Source organism: Sorghum bicolor, chromosome 7 (genome assembly GCF_000003195.3).
Source record: "Sorghum bicolor cultivar BTx623 chromosome 7, Sorghum_bicolor_NCBIv3, whole genome shotgun sequence".
Classification (NCBI taxonomy): Eukaryota; Viridiplantae; Streptophyta; class Magnoliopsida; order Poales; family Poaceae; genus Sorghum; species Sorghum bicolor.
In genome coordinates, this window is record NC_012876.2 from 17,558,217 (window position 1) to 17,583,290 (window position 25,074).

The 25,074-nt window shown below is 48.6% G+C and overlaps 2 protein-coding genes across 2 annotated transcripts; both read right to left on the minus strand.

Annotated features, from left to right (window-relative positions):
- Nucleotides 1,997-5,775, minus strand: LOC8067959 (ABC transporter G family member 17). The gene is made up of 4 exons (XM_002445281.2): nucleotides 5,338-5,775; nucleotides 5,067-5,246; nucleotides 4,481-4,749; nucleotides 1,997-3,731 (listed from the first exon to the last, which is right to left on the minus strand). Exons 1-4 carry the CDS (start codon nucleotides 5,773-5,775, stop codon nucleotides 2,147-2,149), a joined length of 2,472 nt encoding a protein of 823 aa, XP_002445326.2. The 3' UTR covers nucleotides 1,997-2,146.
- On the minus strand, nucleotides 11,145-24,112 carry LOC110437233. The gene is made up of 2 exons (XM_021465610.1): nucleotides 23,089-24,112; nucleotides 11,145-11,182 (listed from the first exon to the last, which is right to left on the minus strand). The coding sequence occupies exons 1-2, from the start codon at nucleotides 24,110-24,112 to the stop codon at nucleotides 11,145-11,147; spliced, it is 1,062 nt and encodes a 353-aa protein (XP_021321285.1).

The following is a 25,074-nucleotide window of genomic DNA, read 5'->3' on the forward strand; positions in this document are numbered from 1 at the left end:
TATTTGACAAACATTGTCCAATCATGGAGTAACTAGCCTCAAAAGATTCATCTCACAAATTACTGGTAAACTGTGCAATTAGTTTTTATTTTTATCTATATTTAATACTCCATGCATGCAACCAAAGATTCGATGTGAAGGAGAATCTTGAAAATTTTTGCGAACTAAACAAGGCCTTAGTTCAACCTAAAATCCAAACACTTTTCGAGATTCTCCGTCACATTGAATCTTGCAGCACGTGCATAACATTAAATATAGTCAAAAATAAAAAATAATTACACAATTTACCTATAAATCGCAACATAAATCTTTTGAACCTGGTTAGTCTATGATTGGACAATGATTGCTAAATAAAAATGAAAATGCTATAGTACCCAAAACAAAAAAATATGGGAACTCTAGTACACAATAATGCAATGGAAAATATAGTTTTTTGTTTGTTATCCTATGCTATAGAAACTGCCATGATTTCTTCCATTGAGACTGCCCTTAAGCATTTTGCTAATGTTAAAAGCAATTTTTTGAGAAGAGGGGAGGAAATGGTTTCTTAACAAGAAACCATGTCTACACGCATGGGCGGCGCCAAGGGTATGCCCCTATATTGCATGGAATACCCATGATTTTTGTGACAAACATAAATATATGTATACACACATGTATAATCAGCATATATGTTAGTTTGTTGAATGTTGCAAATATGTAGCCCATAAGAGCAACTCCAATAGTCTGGCTAAAATTAATTGTCAAATTCTATTGTTTAGCTATTTTGTCGAATAGAAAATTTCTAAAAAAAAGAAGAGATCTACAACAATCTTGTTATTTTACAAAGTCGTATAGTTAGCGTCTGTAATAAGCCGAAAATCAAGAGAAAACCAAATTCCTATTTTACAAAATTAGATAGCATATTAGTTGGAGTCTACTTTTTGCTATACAAATTCTGAAATAGTATAAACAATAAAAATAGTTAAACTCTTGAAGTTGCTCTAAGCCTAGTAGAACAACTAATAGCGGCAGCCGATGAACTCATCCGAAAGAAACCCCATCGACAGGATTCCTCTAGCGGCGGCGACGGTTAGTGGTCTTTGTAGGCTTTTACGGCTCCCCCTCAACGCCTTTCTCATATACGACCTTTATCATATACGGCTTGAAGCACATAAAGATCTCACATCTATTTTTTATTCTTCAAAGTAAGAATTGAAGGTTTCGTTTTCTTTTTTTTTATTGCGTTCTCATTTTTTTTAAAAAAATGTTGCATTGTTCTTGTAACATAGATAAAGAATTTATATATACTTTGATTATTACCAAGGGTGATACTAGGCTCACTTTGCCTGATGCCTTGTTACCAGGATAAATAAATATTTTATCTAGCATATATTTTAAAAAAATTATATGTACTACTTGAACTGTGCACCGGGATCAATTTTGTATTGATTTTGTCCCCTATTGCTATTGCACATATGCATTGAAATTTTTTATACGTGGAATACCTAGCTACGAAATCCTGGCTCCGCCACTGTCTGAAGGTATGATAGATAGATGAGAGTGAGAAGATGTGCGATTGAATAAAAGATTATTCTGTAGAAACTATCTATCGAAAATGTAGTTTTTATTATAGTGTCTACGTACATAGAAACTATACATGGTATCTAGCATTGGGATGCCGCACTAGCATATAGTCACTTCTTTTAGAAGGAAGAAACAAGGGTGCAACTGGATCCAAAGAAAACAATCTAACATTGATGACATTGATATGTGCTTCAATTGTAATTTGGCCACTATAAATGGGAGTTTTATTCTTATTTAATAGGGCGCTATGTAAGCAAATTTGACGAGATGGCAACGAATTAAATAAGGGAGAGATAAAATGAGTTTCATCTATATTAACAGAGGTGGTTTTACCATAGAGAATCCTATTTACTGATGTGAGACATACTTGGAGACAAGAAAATGAAAATATGCATTGAGATTGGCCTTGCCATAAAAAATTTGTCTGTTTTTGGTCATTCAATCAAATACTAGAATTTCTTAATACAAGCTTTCCATAATACAAATTAACCCTCTATGCATGAGTACAATATCTGCTTGTTGCAAACAGATCTACCGTATATGGATAGGCCGCATACATCTTTGCTGAAAACTTGGTTCCTTACTTCCTCTCGTTCTTGGAGTAGAATCTTAGGACCACATAGAAGATGAGTCGGTAGAGCACGCCCCAGGCAAGGAGAATTGCAACATCTATCCAGATGTTATCAATTGATATGTCCATGGTGTCAAGCACATCTTGGCCTACCAGTGGGCATGTCGTTGAGGTGGCATTCAGGTTACTGACTTGCCCCAGAGGTCCAGGTGAAAGTTGATTCTGTGTGCCAACATAGCAATGGTCTCCTTTGAACTCATTCACAAGCAATGCCTCAAATGGGTATTTTATCGCAGAGATATAGTGGAGCCACCTCCATGCCATAGGGATCTTCGTCCGCTTCAGGAAGAATCCACAAGTGATGAAGAAGAGTGCTGTTGTCGCAATCACGACAGCATATCCGGTGATGTAGCTTGGAACAAGTGCACTGACCAGCATCACATATGCATTGGTTGTTATAAGTGACGCAAACAGGATGATCCAGAAGTTAACCAGGTTGCTATGTAAATGGAGCATGTACTTTGTGATGACTGCAAAGGTGAACCCCTGAATGGCAAAGAAGGGGAGATAGACGATTAGAGAGGATATCACGTAGGATGATGCACGGTAAGCATTGTGGGATCTCTCACGGATGAAGATAAAGCGCTCCTGGATGAATGTGGGAACAGCATCATTGGAGGAGAAGAAGACAAGGCAGACTGCAAAGATGTAGAAATTGAGGAGGCGATTGATGGTTATGAAGTTGGAATCGCTGAGGCGATGGAACAACGTAGAAAGAATCAGTGCCATGACTGTGAGGACAATCTCCCTGGAGAGGAATAGCTCCGGCGTGCGCACCACGTTCAGAGCAGTACGCCATGAGAGCACAGCGACCTCCCTGAGCCATGGATTAGCAAACTTGGGGCCATCCTCAGGAGCATCCAGTGGTTCCAGCTCAAGCTGGTACTCATGATAGCTTGGCTCCTCTGGCTTGAAAACTGGTTCATGGGGGGATTGAGGAGGAGGTGCATGTTGCGGCGTAGCGAAACGGCTGCGCTGATGGTAGCTCGACATTGGGGTCCTAGCTGGCGTTCGAGCAGGAGTACTCCATGTAGGCTTACGGTGGGGCGTCCCTGTGACACCATGGTAAACCCAGACTGAGAAATCCTTGTAAAACTGTGATGCGAGCCTTGGATGGTAGGTTGAGGTTCCGGTATGCAACGGTGTATGTGACTTTCTTTCAAGAGAATTGTCGAATTCTTCCTCCTCGTCATCTATGTTGTAGGACTCGAAGTTTGAGAAGGTATTAGTAGCATGAGGTGTTCCGGTTGCGGCCGAGAACTGGTTGCTCTTGAGCTGCATCTGCCGGAACTGCACTGATTTCTGGTGTGGTGTTCTCGGTGTCTTGGGTATTGGTGTCTTGGCAGCCTCATCAGGTTTGCTGCCATCCCTCTGGTAGGCAACTAGAGGATCGAGTCCAAGCGTTGATTCATCGTACTCCTTGATGACATCCAGGAGGTACTCGATGCTGTTCTCACCATCAGGTACAGGTCTGCCAAATCCAGCAAGGTGTGCGGGGAGTGTGATAGGACTTCCTAGATAGATTAGCCTTCCTCTGCATGCATCAAGTATAGTAGGTAGTAAGAATAATGTCATAAGAAGTACAACATCTCCAACAGTTATGCAATTAGACTTTGCATTCTTGAAATTTGCCAAAAATCTTAAAAATTGCTCTCCAACAATTTTGCATTTGACTTATGCATTTTGACAAACTTGGCATTTGATGGACCAAACTTGGCATTTTTGCATAGACACAATGGCTTGGCAATTTTGATATCCTGATAATCTTGTACTCCTTGTCGTGCCCGTAATCCCCACGTCGCAGTAGATTCCCGCGAAACGACTCCTCCCCACGCGCGACTATTTTCTTTCCCCCGCGCGCCGCCTCCTTTTTTCTGCGCGCCGCCTCCTTTTTTCCTTGCGACCTGGATGCCGCGGTGCACCCTGGGACTGTTGCCTCGATCGGATCTCGACGACCTGGACCAAGCGGCGACGCGCGAGAGAATTGGCAGCGACGGGCGAAGGAATTGCGCGCGACGGGCGAGAAAATTTCCCGCGAAGATGAAAGATTCCCGGACAAAAATAGTTGGCTCCACTATTTTGGGATATGCCAAACACTTGGTGATGAATTTATTTTTCCTTTGGCAAAACGTTTAGGGACTTGGCAAACTCCAACAAATGGCAAATTCCAATTGCATAACTGTTGGAGATGCTCTTACTGTAGTACAGAACTGATGAGTAATTAAATGTGCTTTCAGAAATGTAGTTTTCCTCAAAGTAAAGGCTTTTTTTGTCTGTAATTACCTTGCGAGGATGACTATTCTGTCGAGAAGCATCTGAATCCTGAAAGACGGCTGATGAATTGTCATTAGCACAATGCTTCCCCCCTTTGCAATTTCTTTCACTTTCTCTACCACACTGTATGCACTGGTGGAGTCAAGGCCAGAGGTGGGTTCATCAAGAAACAGCAGAGATGGTTTATGGATTATGTCAGTGCCAATCGACACCCTACGGCGTTCCCCGCCAGAGACGCCTCGTATCCCTTCGTCCCCAATGTATGTGTGAGCTGTTGTCTGTTATTTTGACATTCAGAGCTTAATCAAAATCGTGAATTGTTTCCTCAAATGAAATTACAGCAGGGAAACAAATGAAATTATATTGTTGAGCAGTATATGAAGTCCATAGTGACAATTCACCAGTCGTTTGACTGCATATTGTCAATTTTGTACGATGAAAAATATGAGGTTGTGTAATTTCTGAACTAGTCCTGCCATATGGGATGTCTTCAGTTTGAATGGACGACCTACCAAATGCTACTGTACAATTTAATCTCCTTTTTTTTGGAAAAGAAAAAAAAAAGAAACGGATGCTAGAGGATAGAAGGGGTAACCTGTAAACCCAGCTGCTCAATGAGCTCCCAGACCCGTTTGAGCTTCTCAGCCCTGGAGAGCGACGGAGGCAGGCGAACCTCGGCCGCAAACCTCAGCGTCTCCAACACCGTGAGCATCGGGAACAGCTGATCATCTTGCATCACGTACGATGAAATCTGCTTCATGTAGCTCGTCGTCACCTGGATGAATGATCATCATCAGAAACCTCTCTTTTGTCCTCAATACAACACGCAACGCAACAGAACATCACTGTGACACGTCGCTCTTTACCGATCGCCCGTCGATGCTGACGGACCCCTCGAGGCTTCCCTTGGCGATCCTGCCGGCGAGCGCGTCGAGGAACGTCGACTTGCCGGCGCCGCTGGGCCCAAGGATGGCGGTGACCTGGCCGCGGAGCGCCTGGCCGGAGATGTCGTTGAGCAGGTACACCTCCTTCTTGACCTTCACACCGTCCTTCTTCTGCTTCTTGATGACGCTGTAGGACAGCTCCTTGAACTCCAGCCCCTGCCCGGGGAAGTTGATCACCTTCTCCCCCGGCACCGGCACTGGCCGTACGGGGACGTGGTGGCCACCGCCGCCGTCGCCGCCGCCGGCACGGTGGTGGTGGTGATGGTGCTGCTGCTGCTGCTGCCAACCGCGCGCGTCCCCGGCGGCACCGAGGAGGCTCTCGAGGCTCTTCTTGCGCTCCGTTGTCTGCCACGCTGGCATCTCTGCCGCCGCAGCTGCAGTCGTAGTCCTCCGAGCGTCGCCCGGGGCTCGTTCCGTGGCGTGATGGTGGTGGGTGGCATGCTGCATCTCGGCCCGCTCCACGCGGTGCCCGGCTGGCCTCTCTGCGCGCTCCGCGCGGTGGTGACCGCCGGCAACCGGCATCTCGGCCCGCTCCACGCGGTGCCCGGCTGGCCGCTCTGCCCGCTCCGCGCGGTGGTGACCGCCGGCGCCCGGCATCTCGGCCCGCTCCGTGCGGTGCCCGGCTGGCCGCTCTACCCGCTCCGCGCGGTGACCGCCAGCCGGCATCTCGGCCGCCGCTCTGTGGGCTCCGTTGGCATGTTCCCGGCCGGGCCTCCGAGCGCCCGTCGTCACCTCGTGCTGCTGCTGGCGATGCATGCTTGTGCTAGCTTAGCCTGCGCTGCAGCTGCTCCTCTGCTAGTATGCTCTGATCTTATAGGGGTTATTATATGTATGAAAATTGGTGCTAATAGCTAGCTTGCTTTCCCTGCGAACAAGGAGGTTTCTGAGTCTGCTATGTGGCGTTGGCCGCGGCCGAACACAGCCAAAACATGGGGTGTTTTGTCTAGTACTGCAGCATTGGAGGTGATGTTTCCGCTGGCCTTGGTTTTGCAGGAGCCTCTTGGTGCATAGCTCCGGATCGTTGGGATCTGCCACAATGTGCTTGGCCGCTTGTGGTTTTGTAACAGTTGTGATAGTTACTGCTACAGCTTTGGACTGGCCTTGTTTAGTCCAAAAAAAATTTGCAAAATTTTTCAGATTTCACGTCACATCGAATCTTTAGACGCATACATGGAGAATTAAATATAGATGAAAATAAAAACTAATTACACAGTTTGGTCGGAATTAACAAGACGAATCTTTTGAGTCTAGTAAGTCCATAATTGGACAATATTTGTATGCAAACGAAAGTGCTATAGTGTTGATTTTCTAAAATTTTTTGGAACAAAACAAGGCCTTGATTTTACTCTAGAAACGGTAGTGAGAGAATGTTTTAAATAGCGGTATATCTCTAAAACAGCTAATAACAGAGTTAAATTGGGCTATAGTGGGATATAGCGGCTAAATTGTATATGAACACAAATAGCAGCACTCTACTCTAAAAGGTTATATATAACGGGCTATAATGGTAGTTATAGCGGGAGATTTAAAACTATGAGCGAGACATCTGCGGCATGGATTTTTTTTTCTAGACGAACCCAATGCGGTTTCTTGGACGCACTCTGCATGCCTCGATGCCCCACTATTACGGCCACGGCAAAGGTGACTAAGGCCTTGTTTAGACGCAAAAAGTTTTTAGATTTTGACACTGTAGTATTTTTATTTTTATTTGACAAATATTGTCTAATTATGGAGTAATTAGGCTTAAAAGATTTGTCTCGTGATTTACAGGTAAACTGTGCAATTAATTATTCTTTTTATTTATATTTAATACTTCATGCATGTGCCGTAAGATTTGATGTGACAGGAAATCTTGTAAAGTTTTGGGTTTTTAGGTGTATCTAAACAAGGCCTACGATTGTAGTGTTTAAGCAACGCTGGAACACACTGCTGGAAGATGTCGAAGTAATTAAGCAATGCACTCACCCGTGCTGCTACGAAACAGCGTAGAGATGCAATGAAAAGACTGACGACATCACATCAGACACACTATGCCAAAACAGCACAAAGGAGACCTCAACAGTGACTCAAAACTGAAACGTGTCACTAATAAGTATACTAGTGACGCGGGTGAACGAAGTGCATCACTGCTAACTTTTTGCCCATACCCTAGGAACAAGACGCGTCACTAAAGAGAAGGTATCGGTGACTCTTCTCAATAAAATGCGTCACTAGTAATAGAAGTGACGCGTTTTAAGTAGGCACGTCACTGATATGTAGCTGTATTAGTGACTCTTCCTGACGAAACACGTCACTGGTAACAAAAGTGACGTATTTTACAAAGACGCGTCACTGATAATGAGAGATATTAGTGACTCGTCCCAACAAAACGTGTCACTGGTATTAAAAGTTACGTGTAATGTCCAAACACATCACTCATTTCATACATACCAATGACTCTTCCTGTTGAGCCACGTCACTGATTACCTAGCGAGAAAATTAACAAGATGAACGGTTGTCTTGCCGAGGGAATAGTTGCCTCGGCACGTCCTCCTGACAAGTTACCATCGGAGACATAAAAAACAGAAAAAATACATATAGACTACATGACATCGTATGTATATGTAAACGAAAAGGAAACATATTAAAAAGAAATTAGAAATTTATAAATCTTTTAAAAATAAAAAGATAAGTAAATAATAAAGAAAAAAAATTTAAGTAGAAGCAAGGAAAGGAAAAATTAAAATTAATTGAGTAAAATAAATATAGTAAAAGAACAAAGAAAATGAAACGAACCACAAAAAGTCCAAAAAAGGAAAAAGGAAAAAATTAATTGGTCAATTCTCTTTTTCTTCCGCACCCACGGCTACTCGTGCCTCCACCCGCGCCCCAGGCCGCCTCCACCCATGACGCTCTAGCCGTCTCCGCTCGCCTCCATGACCAACCATGGCCCCAACGCCGTCACGGAGTGCTCTCCTCACCTAGACCCGTTCGTCGTCGACACCGCCGTGGACGTGGGGGATGACAACAGGGCGGGGAACGCCTCTCCTCCTCCTCCGCCGCCGCCGCTTCCTCCCCCTCCTTCTGTGGCAGTGACGCAGTCCGCTACACCGGCATGGGCCTCGTCCCTCCCGATGGCGGCGGCTACACCGGTATGGCCGTATGCGCCTCGCCCCTCTCGACAGCACCAACCCAGCCGCAGCTCTCTCCAGATCCGCCCTCACCCGATTGGGCCTCGCCGCTGGCGCTGACTGAGTCCCCGACCTCGTCTCGCCTGGCTATCGCAACACCACCCTACCCTTCCCCGCCTGGCTGCTGCATTCAATTTTAGTATCTTCCTGTTATGCTTACCTGTGGATTTGTATACTATCTCAACCTGAGTTTTATTGTGCATTTATCAGATTCTGGACCGAATGTTGTAGGTGTATTTTTATCAATAAATATTATAGTGATACAGTACTTGCTTGTGGAATTAACATACATTTTTCTTACAGAGCGCACACTTGATTAACTTACAGACATCCTTTTTGGTGAGCTTGGCGGAGATGAATTTCTTCATGCTGGCTTCACAAGTGAACAAACAAGACCAAGCTTCCTACTATACTGCTATGCAGAAGAGAAATGTTTTTGGGTTTATATCAACTACTACACTAAGCTTGAGAAGGCTTGGAACACTAAAGAGAAGAGAGAAGGCCAAGTGAGCTCGAGATGATTCTGCTGGTTGTGGTGTGGGATTGAGCTCACATTGGGGTGCTATTTATAGGGGTAAAAGGGCATGGCAAGACCCCCATAGGGCAGGTCGGCCGACCGAGGTTCACCCCCTTTGAAGCATGCCTTCAACTTTAGACAGGGAACCTAGCCTCGTGCTTGCAAAAAGTCACCAAGTGAGACCAAAAGCTAGGTCGGTCGACCTTGACTTTTGCTCCCCACCACTTTATTCAGGCTATGTTGGGTTGTCTAGTAAAGATGGTGGTGGTGCTGACCTAAAGTTGCTGTTGGTTGCCTCGGATTCCCATGTTTAGTGTTTAGTGAAAGAGAAAAGGAGAAAGAAAAAGAGGGAACAAGCACCAAAGTGATTCCCATGGACCATGGGGACCCTTAAGCATACATTGTTGCTCCCTGTGGGGGTATAAACCCCTATACCCTTACGGCTAGACTCGGGCTAGGAGGCTTGGCCCACTACGAGACGAGCTCAAAGCTTGATCCGACAGCTTGGAGTTTCGTGCAAGGAAACAAGACGTGGAGATCGAGCAAGATTCTAGTCGGTTAGAATAGGAATTGATATCGAACTATCTATGGCAATTGTAACCGACTAGGATTAGTTTTCAGATCTGTAACCCTGCCCTCCAGACTATATAAGGAGGGGCAAGGGACCCCCCTAGGACATATTCTCTCAACACAAATCAATACAACCAGACGCAGGACGTAGGTATTACGCCAACTCGGCGGCCGAACCTGGATAAAAAGCTTGTCCGTGTCTTGCGTCACCATCGAGTTCGTAGTTTGCGCACCGTCTACCGATAAAATACTACCGTGGGTATACCCCAAGGTAGACTGCCGACTAGCTTTCGTCGACAGTGGCGCGCCAGGTAGGGGGTGTGTGTGCAACTTCTCCGGCGAACAAGATGGTCACGATTGTGCCTGAAGGCCTCACGATCACCGTCGGCCAGATCACGTGGACGACGTGCAGCGGCGGCCTCACGACCACGGTTCCGAAAGAAACTCAGATCCAATCTAAGAACACGTCGTCTTCGACCACTCGCGTGGCGGCATCGAGCGCCCGACCACCGTTCCCGCTCTACAAGGGAAAGAAGATTGGCTGCTCGGACCTTCTCCAAGCGCTTGATCGCGCTGATTCCAAGCTACTTGAAGCCTCCCAACTAGTAGACGGAATCCTGCGTCAGCCTGATCAAGCCGCTCCAACGGATTTTTTCAAATCCCGCCGGCCAACTCGTGTCGTTACACACGAACGGCTGGGAACGTCTCTGACGATAACCTCAACTCCCTCAGGACGATCTGTCAAGCTCAAGAAGGGATATTATCCTTGCGGCCTGAACAACTCGGCCTCTCTTTACTCACGGCACATCCAGTCCGTTTTCAGCAAGACGGGTTAGCCGCCGAAAAGGAACGGTCGTCACTACGTCAACATGGTGACAATCCGAGAACTGCGGGACGGCCAGGCCTCCAGCACCAACTCGAGCACCGGTTCCGTCCCCACCGAAGTTATAAACACCGAAGACGAGGACTACGACCTGGATTTGCCTTCACACCCTCCGGGTTTCCCTCGTTTCCCGGTATTTCCCCCCCGCCGAGGAGATATTGTTTTCAACGTCAGCGCCGACGAGCCGGTTGTTGATGGAGAAACGGATGAGCAGAGGCAACTCCGCGAGCAGCGCAACACCAATCGCGCCCGACGATGCGCAGACGAGCAACAACAAATTCCACCACATAATCTCAACGACGCCTTTGACATGGTCGGGGACCAGCCAGTCTACAAAACGCCAAGCGCCAACGTTGCTGTCGCAATGGCCAATCTAGATCGGCTCCCTGATACCCCTGAGTGCCAGGGAGTCCGGACCAGCATCCGAGCACACCTGATAGCTGCAATGGGACAGATGGCCACTCTGCTCAAGAGAGTCCAGGACGTCTCTTATACGGAAGCCACCTCCGACCAGACTAATCGTAGCCGGACCTCACCGCCTCCCAGCAGGCGTCACCGCAGTCGCTCTCCCGATAAACGTCGAAAAGATTCACGGCGTGACGATGGTGGTCGGGACCCTGACGGTCACTGCGAGCAGAACCGCAGACGCAGTCACGAAGTAAACCAGCACAGGGATCTCCGGCACAACATCCCTCCCAAAGATGCTCGGGACCACATCAACAGGCGCGCCACAGAGAGAGCAGTCCACGAAAACCTGCGCCGTATCGAGTACGATGCAACACATGGCCCCCCGGGCCTAAGACAGTTCTCCTCACATCTCCGCCAGGTCGTGTGGCCCCGCAATTTCAAGCTCGAAAAACTCGAAAAATACGATGGCAAGGAAAATCCAGAGAACTGGATCACTCTGTACGAAATCGCCGTCCGATCAGCAGCGGGAGATGAGCACGTCATGGCCAACTACTTCCCCGTAGTCCTCGACCAGGCTGGTCATCAGTGGCTTCTTGGCTTGCCCGAGGACTCCTTCGACTCTTGGGAAGAGCTACGCCAGGCTTTCATCGACAACTTCATCGCCACATGCGAGCAGCCTGGAAACAAGTATGACCTCGAAAGGATAAGGGACAGGAAGAACGAACCTCTGCGCGATTACATCCGACGATTTTCGGATATGCGCCTTAAGATCCCGAAGATTTCCCATGACGAGGCCATCTCAGCCTTCCTCAAGGGCCTGCGTTTCCACGAAGCGCTGAGGAACAAGCTGCTGCGTAAACGTCCAACAACGGTGGCGGAGCTCCTCACCACGGCCAAAAATTACGCCGATGCCGACGACGCAGAAAAACTAATCCGAGACGATGCGAGAGGTTCCGACCAGCCTCCCCGACGAGATGACGGTCGTGGTCGCTACGACAACAGGAACCACCGCCGCCCCGACAACCGCGATCACAGAGAAGGTTGGGATCGGCGGCGCGACAACCGCGACGATTTCAGAGGAAAGCGCCCCCGCGACTACGACCACGAAGTAAATACGGTCAAGCGTCCCAACGGGCGGCGAGACTACCAAGAAGACTACAACAAAACGTTGAAGGGACCGTGCCAACTACATCCAAAGTCTAATCATACCATGGAAGAGTGCCGCGTCCTCAAAAGCGTCTATACACGGCGGGCCGCCCAAGACGACTCCGCCAAGAAAAACAACAAGCGAGACGGGCACGACCACGAAGACGAGGATGAGGACCAAGATAGGGACCCCCGACACCAATACGTCAGCCCCACTGACATGGTCCACTCCATCTTCGGGGGCAAGGTCTCCATCGAATCTAAGCGAGAAAGAAAGCTATTAAGGAGAGCCTGCCTCAACATAGACAGCACGGACGGGCTGATCGCAGACCCAAAATTTCCCCCGTGGTCGCACAGGGAGATCTCATTCAGCAGGAAGGACCAGTGGGCCGCTATCCCAGAGCCAGGTCGTTTCCCTCTAATCCTGGACCCTTGCATCAACAGCATCAGATTCGAGCGAGTGCTCGTGGACGGGGGAAGCTCCATCGACATCCTCTTCCGCAACAGCCTGCCCGCCCTCAAGATATCTCCTGCACAACTAAAACCCTACGATGCCCAATTCTGGGGGGTTTTGCCAGGTCAGAGTTCAGTGCCCCTCGGACAGATAACATTGCCTGTCCAATTCGGCACACCCGACCACTTCCGGACAGAGTTCATCAACTTCGTGGTCGCGGACTTCGACGGGACCTACCACGCTATACTGGGCCGACCATCGCTGACAAAGTTCATGGCAGTCCCGCACTACTCATACCTGGTCCTTAAGATGCCTACGGAAAAGGGTGTCCTAACCGTCAGAGGCAATGTCTACACCGCGTATACCTGCGAAGAAGAGAGCTTCAAGATCACCGAAGCAATCGACCTCTCAATCCGCATGGCAGAAACAGCAACCCAAGCCGCGCGGTTGCCTCCCGACCAGCTCCGATTACCCGAGCAGGAGACAGCCAGGAAGAACTCAAAATCCAAGGAGTACAAAGAAGTACAGCTGGTCGACGGCAGCCCCGAGAAGACGGCCCTCATCGGGGCCAACCTGGATCCAAAATAGGAAGACGCCCTCGTCAGGTTTCTAAGGGACAACGTGAGCGTTTTCGCATGGAAACCCGCAGATATGCCCGGCGTCCCACGAAACCTGATCGAGCACTCCTTAAATGTCTCGAAGACCGCAAGACCAATCAAGCAAAAGTTGCGACTGTTCGCTCGTGACAAAAAGGAGGCTATTAGGACAGAAATAACATGGCTTCTAGCAGCCGGATACATAAAAGAAGTGTATCACCCCGATTGGCTCGCCAATCCGGTTCTTGTACGCAAAAAGAATAATGAATGGAGAATGTGCGTTGATTACACTGATCTCAATAAACACTGTCCTAAAGATCCTTTTGGTCTCCCTCGCATTGACGAGGTGGTCGACTCAACGGCCGGATGCGAACTCCTCTCTTTTCTAGATTGCTACTCTGGTTATCACCAGATCTCGCTAAAGGAAGACGATCAGATAAAAACATCCTTCATTACCCCTTTTGGCGCATACTGCTACACGACCATGTCATTCGGACTCAAAAACGCCGGAGCCACTTATCAACGGGCTATCCAGCAGTGCCTCCACGACGAGATTCGTGATGACCCCGTCGAGGCCTATGTGGACGACGTGGTCGTAAAAACAAGGGACGCGAGCACCCTAATTGACAACTTAGACCGAACTTTCAAGGCGCTTAATAGGTACAAGTGGAAGCTTAACCCCAAAAAGTGCATCTTTGGTGTTCCCTCTGGTCTACTGCTCGGCAACGTTGTCAGTCGTGACGGCATACGACCAAACCCTTCAAAAGTAAAAGCAGTACTTGACATGCGGCCATCCAAGAACGTCAAGGATATTCAGAAGCTTACCGGATGTATGGCCGCCCTCAGTCGCTTCATCTCAAGACTAGGAGAAAAAGGCTTCCCTTTCTTCAAACTCTTGAAAGCATCAGAAAAATTTTCTTGGATAGAGGAAGCCGACGCCGCATTCACTCAGCTTAAGACTTTTCTCACTTCACCACCTGTCCTTACAGCGCCTCAGCCCGATGAAGACCTACTCCTTTACATTGCTGCAACCGACAGGGTTGTTTCCACAGCAATAGTGGTCGAGCGAGATGAACCAGGTCACGCCTATAAGGTCCAGAGACCCGTTTACTTCATAAGTGAAGTCTTAAACGAGTCCAAGGCCAGGTACCCACAAATACAGAAGCTCATATACGCCATTCTAATAACATCAAGAAAGTTGAAGCACTACTTCGACGGCCATCGAGTCTTGGTAACCACCAGTTTCCCTCTCGGGGACATTCTGCGCAATAAAGACGCCAACGGCAGGATCGTGAAATGGGCGATGGAATTATGCCCATTTTCCCTGGAGTTCCAGAGCCGCACCACAGTCAAGTCTCAGGCCCTGGTCGATTTCATCGCTGAATGGACGGATCTCAACGAGCCTCCCGTTCCCGATGTCTCCGACCACTGGTCAATGTTCTTTGACGGATCCTTGAACATCAACGGTGCCGGCGCTGGGATACTGTTCGTGTCACCTAACAAGGACAAACTGCGTTACGTCCTTAGGATCCTTTTTCCGGCGTCAAACAATGTCGCCGAATACGAAGCATGCCTGCACGGCATAAGGTTAGCCGTTGAGCTGGGAGTCAAATGCCTCTATGTCTATGGCGACTCCGCTTTGGTTATCAACCAGCTCAACAAGGAGTGGGACGCAACCCACGAGAAGATGGACCTCTACTGCAAAGAAATCCGCAAATGGGAAACCAACTTCTACGGCATAGAGTACATCCACGTGGTCCGGGATAAGAACCAGGCAGCAGATGCGTTGTCGAAGTTAGGGTCATCTCGGGCCCGGATCCCGCGGGGTATTTTCGTTCAGGACATCCACGAGCCAAGCGTAGGCTCCACCCTGGTCGAAAGGCAACCCACTGAGGCAATGCTCATAGATGACGCCACTCCAACAACCGGTGGTCGTGATTGGCGTACCCCGTTCATCAAGTATATATCGGACGGGACAGGCTTTCCGGACAAAACAGAGAACGAGCGCCTCATTCGACGGTCAAAGAACTACATCGTGGTCGACGGTAAACTCATGCGAAAAAACGCAAGCTCCGAAGTACTGCTCAAGTGCATATCCCAAGATGACGGTATCAAGCTCCTAGAAGACATACATGCTGGATCCTGCGGCAATCACGCCGCATCCAGAACGTTGGTCGGAAAAGCCTTCCGGGCAGGTTTTTATTGGCCAACCGCGGTCAACGACGCAGAAAAACTGGTTCGACACTGCGAGGGATGTCAGTTTTTCGCTAAGAGGACCCACGTACCTGCTCACGAAATTCAAACCATCCCGTCGTCCCGGCCTTTCGCCTGCTGGGGGCTTGACATGATCGGGCCATTTAAACCAGCTCCCGGCAACTTCAAGTTTGTTTTCGTGTTAATCGACAAGTTCTCCAAATGGATCGAATACATGCCTCTGGTCAAAGCAACCTCCGAGAAGGCTGTAGAGTTCCTCAGTCAAATCATACACAGATTCGGCATCCCGAACAGCATAATCACCGACCTGGGTACTCAGTTTACTGGCACCACGTTTTGGGACTTCTGCGACGACAGGGGCATAGTCATAAAATATGTGTCAGTGGCTCATCCACGGGCCAATGGTCAAGTTGAACGCGCAAACGGAATGATCATTGACGCCCTAAAGAAAAGACTGTACACCGAAAACGACAGAGCACCCGGTCGATGGATGAAAGAGTTGCCGGCAGTGGTCTGGGGCCTCCGAACTCAGACCAGTCGGAACACAGGAGTGTCTCCCTACTTCATGGTTTACGGAACCGAGGCAGTCCTGCCGTCTGACATAACCTTCGGATCTCCTAGGATTGAACACTTCGACCAGGCGACAGCCGACAACGCCAGAGAACTCGAAATCAATTGCATGGAGGAAAAGCGTTTGAATTCTTGTCTCCGAACAGCAAAGTATCTCGCGGCAGTCAGGCGATACCACAACAGGAACGTCAAGGACCGTTCCTTCGTGGTCGGCGATTTGGTACTTAGGTGGAAGACAAGCCAAGAGGGAATGCACAAGCTATCCACTCCCTGGGAAGGACCCTTCGTGGTCGCCGAAGTCACACGACCCACGTCCTACAGATTGGCACACCCAGACGGAACACGCGTGCCTAACTCTTGGCACATAGATAAACTGCGACGATTTTATCCATAAGTTCTAATAACTTTCGCTTGTAAATATCTTATAATTGTCAATAATAAAGTTTTCTATTTTTTGCCTATACTTTGCTGCACGCAGAACTCGGCAAACCTTCTGCAACGGAAGCTCTTAGCGACTACAAAGTCAAGTACAGTGACACGTCACTCAGATAATTATACAGCGCTCCAAATAACAGTCATGACAAAAGCAAACTTTATTACAAACTTTGCATACAAAGTTTACAATAAATACCCTGACGAGCAGACACTAGTCTATTCCTACAGACTACCCTATCGGCCTAACTGATCGGGCTGATCACCCGGTTGGCCCTGCTGCCCGGACGAAGGGGTCGGGGCCACCGGCGCCTGGCTGGTCGAGACCGCAGGCGTCGACCGCCCATCTCCCGCAATGGACGCCCCTGACAGCTCCCTGGCCGACCTGTCTGAGCCCGGCTGGTCTGGGGGAGTGGCCGTTCCGCACAGATTGATGTCGCCGATCACCGTCGACGACAAGTCCAGCAGACCACCCCGAAGCTCGTCCGCCTCCTGCGGGCCGACCTCCTTGGGGTACCCCTTCTCCAGCCTGGACAAGTCGACCAGAGGGTAGTGGGCTCGCACCATGCTAAGGACATGCGCGCCAGCAAAATCCCCAGCGTCCTTCACGAATTGCTGGAGCCAGTCCCACGCCCGCTGCGCCTTCTCCACCGGAGTCAACTTCGGCGCGCGGGGCTGGCTCTCCGGGAGCTCGGGACTGATCAGATCCAGGACCGGGGATACTCCTTTCCAGATCTTACAACAATTGACCTTCCAGGAGTCCCGGTCCTTGACCAGCTCATCCAGGTGCTTCTTGGCGTTCACCTTGAGCACTGCAAATCAAGCAGAACGTTATTTTCGACATATCAAAAAACAAAGGGGGCCACAAGCGACAGATAACGAGGCGGCGCGTATTACGAGATAACTCCCGGTCCTTCCGACCCAACTCCTCTCCTCCTCGGCGCCCGGACTCCAGCGCACCAGCGAGCTCTTGGCTGAGCTGCTCCTTCTCCTGTCGGAGGCGCGCCACCTCCTCCTCCAAGTCTAAGTGAATCATAACCTGGTCAGTAAGGCAAATTACACAGCTACACAAAGCTGCTCGGAGCGTGTGACTAACCTTCTCGCTGCCGGTACTGGTTGGCCAAGCGACAGGCAAGCTCAAGACGATGCTCCTCCTGGGCATTCATCTCGGCCACCTTCTCCCCAACCTCTGACCGCAACCGGTCCACCTCCGCGGCCAGGGCCTTGTTCTCGGCCACGACGCTTTCTATCTGGTCGAAGCACCGTTTCTGGTACTTCGCCGTTTTCATCGCGCCCTACAAAGCAAACATATGTTGACCAAGCAAGACAACGCGCAGAATGTACAGCAGTACAAAGAATCGCTAACCTTGACTTCGTCGACGAGGCGTTTGGCCGCGCGCTCCACCCTGGCGGCCTCCTCGGTCTCGGCGAGCTCCTCATGCCCGATAAAGTGATCCCCGCGTTGGCGCCACACATACACATGTTGGCGGCCATCACGGGGACGACCTTCAATCTCCTCTACCTCGTCGTCGGAGGCCGCCTGGGTTTCCTCCTCCCTCGCTGCATTTCCCCCGTTAGTAGTCGCAGGCATTACTGGCCCCCGGACCAGACCCGGGGAGCCTGCGGTCGAAGCGGCCCCTGCTCGGGGCGGCGTGGGGACCTCACTATCCTCGACGGGAGGAGGGGTCGGGGCTCTGACCTCCCCTTCTGTGGCGTTAGCAGGGGGAGGTGTCCCCGTAGCCTCCTCAACCCTGGTCGGGCTGCTCGCCGTAGTCGGTGCCGCGGCCGGGAGCTCCTCGGTGCTCACAGGCACGGCTGCAGCCGTAGGCTGCTCTGTGGTCTGCGGCGCCACGTCTTCAGCAGCGCAGACAGGCTCACCCGTCCCCTGGCCGGCGGCATGGCCGGGGTTGACATCCGACGCCGCGCTAAAGGAACAAAAGTGCAATTAAAAAAAATCGCCGAAATGCGTAAGTCGAACACTTACAGGTCTGAGCGACGGTGGGTCACGGTGAACCTCCTGCTCGTCCGGCCAGTCGGCACCTGTGCCCCCGACTCTGCAACACGAGGCGCAGGAGGGTCGCCGGCCACACGATCAGCAGTGGCCGTCCCGCTGTCCGGACGGCTATGAGGCCTCCGGACCAACGACGGTACGGCTTCCTCGTCGTCGTCGTCGTCGTCGATCCGAACGAACCGACGTCGCTTTGGCGCTCGGCTGCTCTCTGCCGGCAGCGTCGGCGCCGGCGACGGATCCGCGGGCATTGGCCTTTTCCCCGCCACCTTATCCTCGGTGGTCGGGACGGGGTGGGCCTGGTCTTCCTCACTGCTGGTGTAACGAGTACACCGAGCAGCGTCCTCCTCTGGCGGATCTTCTCCCGCAGGATTCTCCATCCCCAGTGCCAGTGATACATACACTGTGCACCGGTCGACATCGCCGATCTGCAAAAGCAATAAAGATGAGCCAGCTGCAGACGATACACGAATGCTAAAACAAAATAATCTGTAACACACCTTTGGTGCTGGTTATCCCAACTTGAAGGCTTGCACCCGATCACTGCCACGGATGAAGCCTCCGTCCGCGAAGTTGAACAGCTCGTTCAACAGCTGCTGTACCTCCGCCTTCTCCAAAATCTCAGGTCGCATCCTGGTCGGGTCCACGCTTCCGGCATACTCGTATGCCGAGTGTACCCTCTTCTGGCAGGGCATCACCCGACGACAAATGAAGTTGCCGACCACGCCAAGCCCGTCCAGGCGCGACCAGTCGATCAGCTTCATGAGGTCCGCCACTTGACCATCGAACTCCGGGCGGTCGGTCCAGCTTACCCTCTTCTCAGGAATGTATCCCACGTCACAGAACGTGGAGCTGCCCGGTTCCTCCCTGATGTAGAACCACTTCCTGTACCATTCGGTCAAGGAAGTGTTCCATGGACAGTGCAAGTAGCGATTCTTCATTCCGTCACGAAGGTTGAGGTATACTCCACCTGCAACCTTGGAGCCTCCAACTGCTCCCTTCTTTCTTAAACAAAAAAGATAGCGGAAAAGGTCGAAGTGCGGCTCTATGCCAACATAAGCTTCGCACAAATGGATAAAAGTAGTAATAAGAAGGATTGAGTTCAGGTGCAGATTGCAAATCCCGATCTCATAATAAAGAAGAAGACCCTGAAGAAAGGTATGAACAGGAACCCCAAAACCCCTCTTAACGAAGTCTTCGAACACCACGATCTCACCGGCACGGGGGTCGGGGAAGCTCTCTCCTTCCGGCGCTCTCCAGCCGCCGAGCTCCGGGCCGTGTAGAAGCCCCATATCGACGAGGTCACCGAGAGACTTGGTGGTGCTGCGAGATTTCTTCCACTCCTTGGCCATCAGCTCAGCCCTCTTCTTGGAGTCGCTCTTCGCTATTGGTGGTGAGGAAGTGGATTTGAGTTAGGAAGATGCGGGTGATTGCAGGAGGCAAGAGTCGAAGGCTTGAATGCAATGGTAGGGTAAGCAGTACAGGCGGAACTGTCGAGCTCTTATAACCCGCAATTTCACCCGTCCCACTTCCCGCATTCTTGGGAAGTGGGCGAGCCATACGGCGGACGCGACGGTTCGGTTTTTAATGATTATCGACAATGAATGCGGCGGAGTTTTCGTACAAATTGATGGTTTCCTTTTCTCAAACCGCGCAAAGGGCGGCTGTACAGTTGCCAGGCGCAACTTTTCATGCATCCATCTGACATCCCGTCAGAAGGCCTCGTCACGTCAACTCTTTGTTGAAAAATTTTCAAAACAAGCAGACAAAACTGGTAGGGAGTCAACAACCCGGGGACTGCACCGACCACCGAGCACTTGACACTCGGGGACTGGTCGCCCAGATTATCGACTCGGAACTTCGAGGACTGCACCGACCACCGAGCACTTGATGCTCGGGGACTGGTCGCCCAGTTTATCGACTCGGAACTTCAAAGACTGCACCGACCACCGAGCACTTGATGCTCGGGGACTGGTCGCCTAGTCTATCGACTTGGAATTTTAAAGACTACACCGACCAACGAGCACTTGATGCTCGGGGACTGGTCGCCCAGTCTATCAGCCCGTAACTTCAAAATATTGCACCGACCACTGAACGCTCGACACTCGGGGACTGATCGATTAGTCTAGTCAATTGCAGACAGACTGGTAAATTTAATTTTTTAGACCTTGCTACAAGACTCATACTTCGCCTTCCAGCAAGCTCGGGGACTACATAGGTACGATGCATCTGACGATGCATCTCAGTTACAGAATCTCTTTGAGGACTTTTCTTTTGACCCTGGCACCACGTGCCTACGTCACCTACTACCAGGCTCGGGGACTAAGTGGGCACACTTCACCTTGCGGTGAATTTGCTTGCTTTTTTGAGGTTTTTACCTTTCAAAAAAGTAAAGTGGGCACACTTCACCAGGAAAGAAATCTTTTAAAATTTAGAGCACCATGCATTCTTCGAACAACCTGCTTCTTCGATGTCAATGTTGATCGACTATCTTTTGAGTTGGTCAAAGTGCCGTTGCAACTGTTTGGGCGATTTTCCTGTTTACTGGAGACGACGAGCCTCACTGATCGAGGAAGCTCAAGACAGCGTGTTACATCACAATACATGGTGCTCGGGGACTAGCTGTGGGGGTATAAACCCCTATACCCTTACGGCTAGACTCGGGTTAGGAGGCTTGGCCCACTACGAGACGAGCTCAAAGCTGGATCCGACAGCTTGGAGTTTCGTGCAAGGAAACAAGACGTGGAGATCGAGCAAGATTCTAGTCGGTTAGAATAGGAATTGATATCGAACTATCTATGGCAATTGTAACCGACTAGGATTAGTTTTCAGATTTGTAACCCTGCCCACCAGACTATATAAGGAGGGGCAAGGGACCCCCCTAGGACATATTCTCTCCACACAAATCAATACAATCAAACGCAGGACGTAGGTATTACGCCAACTCGGCGGCCGAACCTGGATAAAAAGTTTGTCCGTGTCTTGCGTCACCATCGAGTTCGTAGTTTGCGCACCGTCTACCGATAAACTACTACCGTGGGTATACCCCAAGGTAGACTGCCGACTAGCTTTCGTCGACACTCCCTATGCTAGCTTTGGCTATTGGAATGTTCCCTTAAAGCAGAGAAAATGGCTATTATAGGACTCCAATCATTGCGGCTTCTCTCAAATAGGACTCTAAATATTTGTTTCTCTCAAATAGGACTCTAAATATTGTTTGGAAGCTCTAATGACACTTTAATACAATTAACTATGTTTTTAATTCTTAAATACATGTATTTAACCATATAATGACTCCTTTACCCCTGGGCTTTACTAACGTGGTCTGGCTTGGCCGTGGCCGTGGCCTGGTCTCACTGTCGGGTCCCTGGCTGCTCCCTGGTAATGAATGGCTGCTCCTTTTGCCGTGGTTGTGGTCTGGTTAGGTCTGGTGATGAATCAACGTTCCCTGGGCTGGCTGGTCTGGCTGCCGTCCCTGGCCGTGGCCGTGGCCAGGGCTGGCCGGCCACCGCCTCGCCATGGAACCACGTATGTACAGCATCTTAAAAAAAACTCTACATATACAATATGCTATAATAAAAACTCCAGCATGTATACCATGAATTTTAGCACAAATATAAATCTAACAATTACAAGTTCATCTCACAAGACCATAATTTAGTTCCAAACAAGATCAGAGTCATAGAAAATAATTCATAAGTTTACATCTCATCCCAACTAAAATACTCCATCATCCAAGGTTTAGCTTCCTTCTTTTTGGAGTCATCTTTTTTTTTTGGCACCGGGGTAGGCATCCTCACTGGGCTAGATTTATCAGTTTGTGAAGATGTGCTCTCTCCAAGTAGCGTCGCTAGCATGCTGCACACAAGTATGATCGGTAATTAGATGTGTATATAAATCAATTATTGTGTACAGTCAATGTGTTAATATTTCTTACCTTCTAGTGATTCTTCCTGGACTATCGCGTAGGATTTCCTCCCTGGTTGGCCTTTGCGGGGTGCTAGGTTCTGCCATTCTTTCTTTTGTGACATTCTTCCTAGGTTGCCTACGCTTCCTACAAGTGATGAAATAAATTAATATTGACATTTGTAATCAAGTTTGTTGATAAAGAAAATCATCAATTACCCCTTTTTGGCGGTCCCATTTAATGGGCACTTGGAACTAGCTTGTCTATGACCTTTTCCTCCGCATCTTTTACAAGTCATAGGTCCTCTGATCATCTTCTGTCCCTTTGCATTTGTTGGAACAATTTTATTGTCACCTTCACCCTCATCCCATCGCTTGTCACCTTCATCCTCATTGGTAGATTTTCCTTTCTTCTTGTGTCCACCTTCATCCCATCCTTTGATTCTTAGTTTCCTCATTCTTCCAGCAGATAATTTAGTCAGAGGTGCACCAACACCAAATGGTAGGTCGACATGTGGCCACTGTGTTTTATCTGTCATTGGCTCAATCTCTCTACCATAAGCAGCTCTAAATCTATTCATAGAGTAGTACTCATGCACAAACTGTTCTAGATCCACCCCCCTTTTGCAGGTTACATAGGCCAATACATGTTGACATGGCTTACTAGTGTGCTGCCATTCTTGACAAGTACATGTCCGCTGCCGTAATTTGATAATATGCCTTATAGAAACGGCGCCGCTATGGTCCCACACCTCTGCACTCCAGTTTGAACATGGTACCACTTTCAAGTGTCCCAAACCTCTAGTGTTTGCCCTCAGCTGAATCATGATAGCTGGGAGTATCCTGCCTTCAGGTAGCCTATGTGCAATAATTCTTCTCTTGTTCCACAGTACCATGACCATTTCTCTTATCTTATCAGCAAGGTCAGCAACTGGTAAGTCCTTATGGTCTCTAATCCAGTTATTAAATGACTCAGCAATGTTACTAGTTATATAGTCACACTTGATTTCTGGATTAAAACCACACCTGTACCACAGTAGCTTATGATTGTTATGTAACCATTGCACAGCTGCAGGTGATTGACTTAGCATTTTTGCAATATTATCATAGAAAATCTCCTCTGTGTAAGCCCTTGCAGCAGGATATATCTGGCCAAACCCTCTATATCTCTTCTTGAAGTTTCTGACCATATGATAAAAGCATTCCCTTTGCTCTGCATGGGGGAATACATTCTTCACTGCATTTTCCAAACCCTTGCAAGCATCAGAACAAATAGCAAGGAGTGGAAGATCACCTATAGCTTTCTTTAATTGTTCCATAAACCAAGTCCAGTTGGCTGTTGTTTCCTGAGCTATGAAGCCATAAGCGACTGGATACATCCAATTATGACCATCAACTGCTACTGCTGCAGCCAAATGACCATTCCACCTCCCATTTAGTGCTGTAGCATCTACGCTCAAATGAGGCCTACAACCTTCTAGGAATCCATCAATGCATGGTTTGAAGGCACAGAAAAATCGGTGGAAATATATCTCACCATCTACCTCAAGAACATCAATCTCAACAACACTCCCAGGACTACGCTTCATCACCTCGGCCTTCCACCTAAACAATAGCTCAAAGCTATCTGACCATTTCCCATAAATCTCTTCAAGAGCTCGTCGTTTACCCCGACAAACAGTGTCATATCCAATTGTACACTTATGCAGTGGGTTTGTCTCCAACCTTGTTTTTAGTTCCTTGGTTCCTATGTTTGGTTCAACTCTAAGGATATCCACAGCTCTGTCAGCTACCCACTTGCAACTTGGAGTTGTAACCTCCATCCTCTGGCTAGAAACACATTCATGTTTATCAAATAATACGGTTACCTACAAAAACAAAAAATAATATTAAATTTCATAACAAGAAGAATGAATTAATTAATTCATACAAAAAATATTTTATGTGCCAAAAATTTTTGAGAGATTTCAGGCAACAATTAAGTACAACCAACCAGTACAATTAAAAGAATAACTCACAAGACACAACCATAATTTTTTTCTATAGTCAAGCAATAACAAAAAAACAGATACCTAAAATATAGGACAAGTGTATTAAAAAATATAATATTGTGGTGCCCACTAAATATAATGAGATCAGTTATAAAATTACTTTTGTAATAAATATAATTAGAGACATAAATATCAGATTTCATAACAAGATGAATGAATTAATTAATTCATACAAAAAATATTTTACCTCCACAGTGGAGCTGCCATTCAGTTTAGAACCATTTATCCTCCAAGGACAAGGGCCCGTTGATTCATCACCAGACCTGCAAAAACCTCTATACTTCTTCGTAGTTGACTTCTCTACTCCTAACTAGAACTCCTTCTTGATGGCATATGTCCGCACTGCCAGCTTGAACTCTTCCATTGTTGGATATTGTGTCCCAACCTCCATTGATGGGTTGTTCTTATCATATGAAATAACAATCTCACCCGGCACGACATCATTAGTAGGAATGGCAGCACCATCAATATCTTCCTCAAACTCGTTATCATTCCCTTGTTCATCCATTTGGCGAGGAAATCCTTGCCTATGTACATTTGTTGTGCCCTCATCCGTGAAGCCCAAAAGTTGACACATCTGATTCTCGCTCATAACCTCAATTCGTCCCTCATCATCATGTGTCTCCTCAATTTGTAATGTTGCCCAATCAACTATTTCAGCATTGACCTCATCATCTACTTGGGATTGGGACCTATAAAAAAGGGAGTAATGATCATTAACTATTGTCTCATAC

Bases quoted from the DNA above. Each gene is read 5' to 3' on its own strand.
- LOC8067959 (XM_002445281.2), bottom strand. From the start codon at position 5,775: ATGCCAGCGTGGCAGACAACGGAGCGCAAGAAGAGCCTCGAGAGCCTC. The intron at 4,750-5,066 runs GTTACCCCTTCT...TCAAAATAACAG, and splicing joins TTGAGCAGCTGGGTTTACAG to ACAACAGCTCACACATACAT. The intron at 3,732-4,480 runs GTAATTACAGAC...TGATGCATGCAG, and splicing joins AGAATAGTCATCCTCGCAAG to AGGAAGGCTAATCTATCTAG.
- LOC110437233 (XM_021465610.1), bottom strand. From the start codon at position 24,112: ATGGAGGTTACAACTCCAAGTTGCAAGTGGGTAGCTGACAGAGCTGTG. The intron at 11,183-23,088 runs GTTTGGGACACT...TTCTGCTCGCAG, and splicing joins GCTGAGGGCAAACACTAGAG to TGACCGTCAGGGTCCCGACC.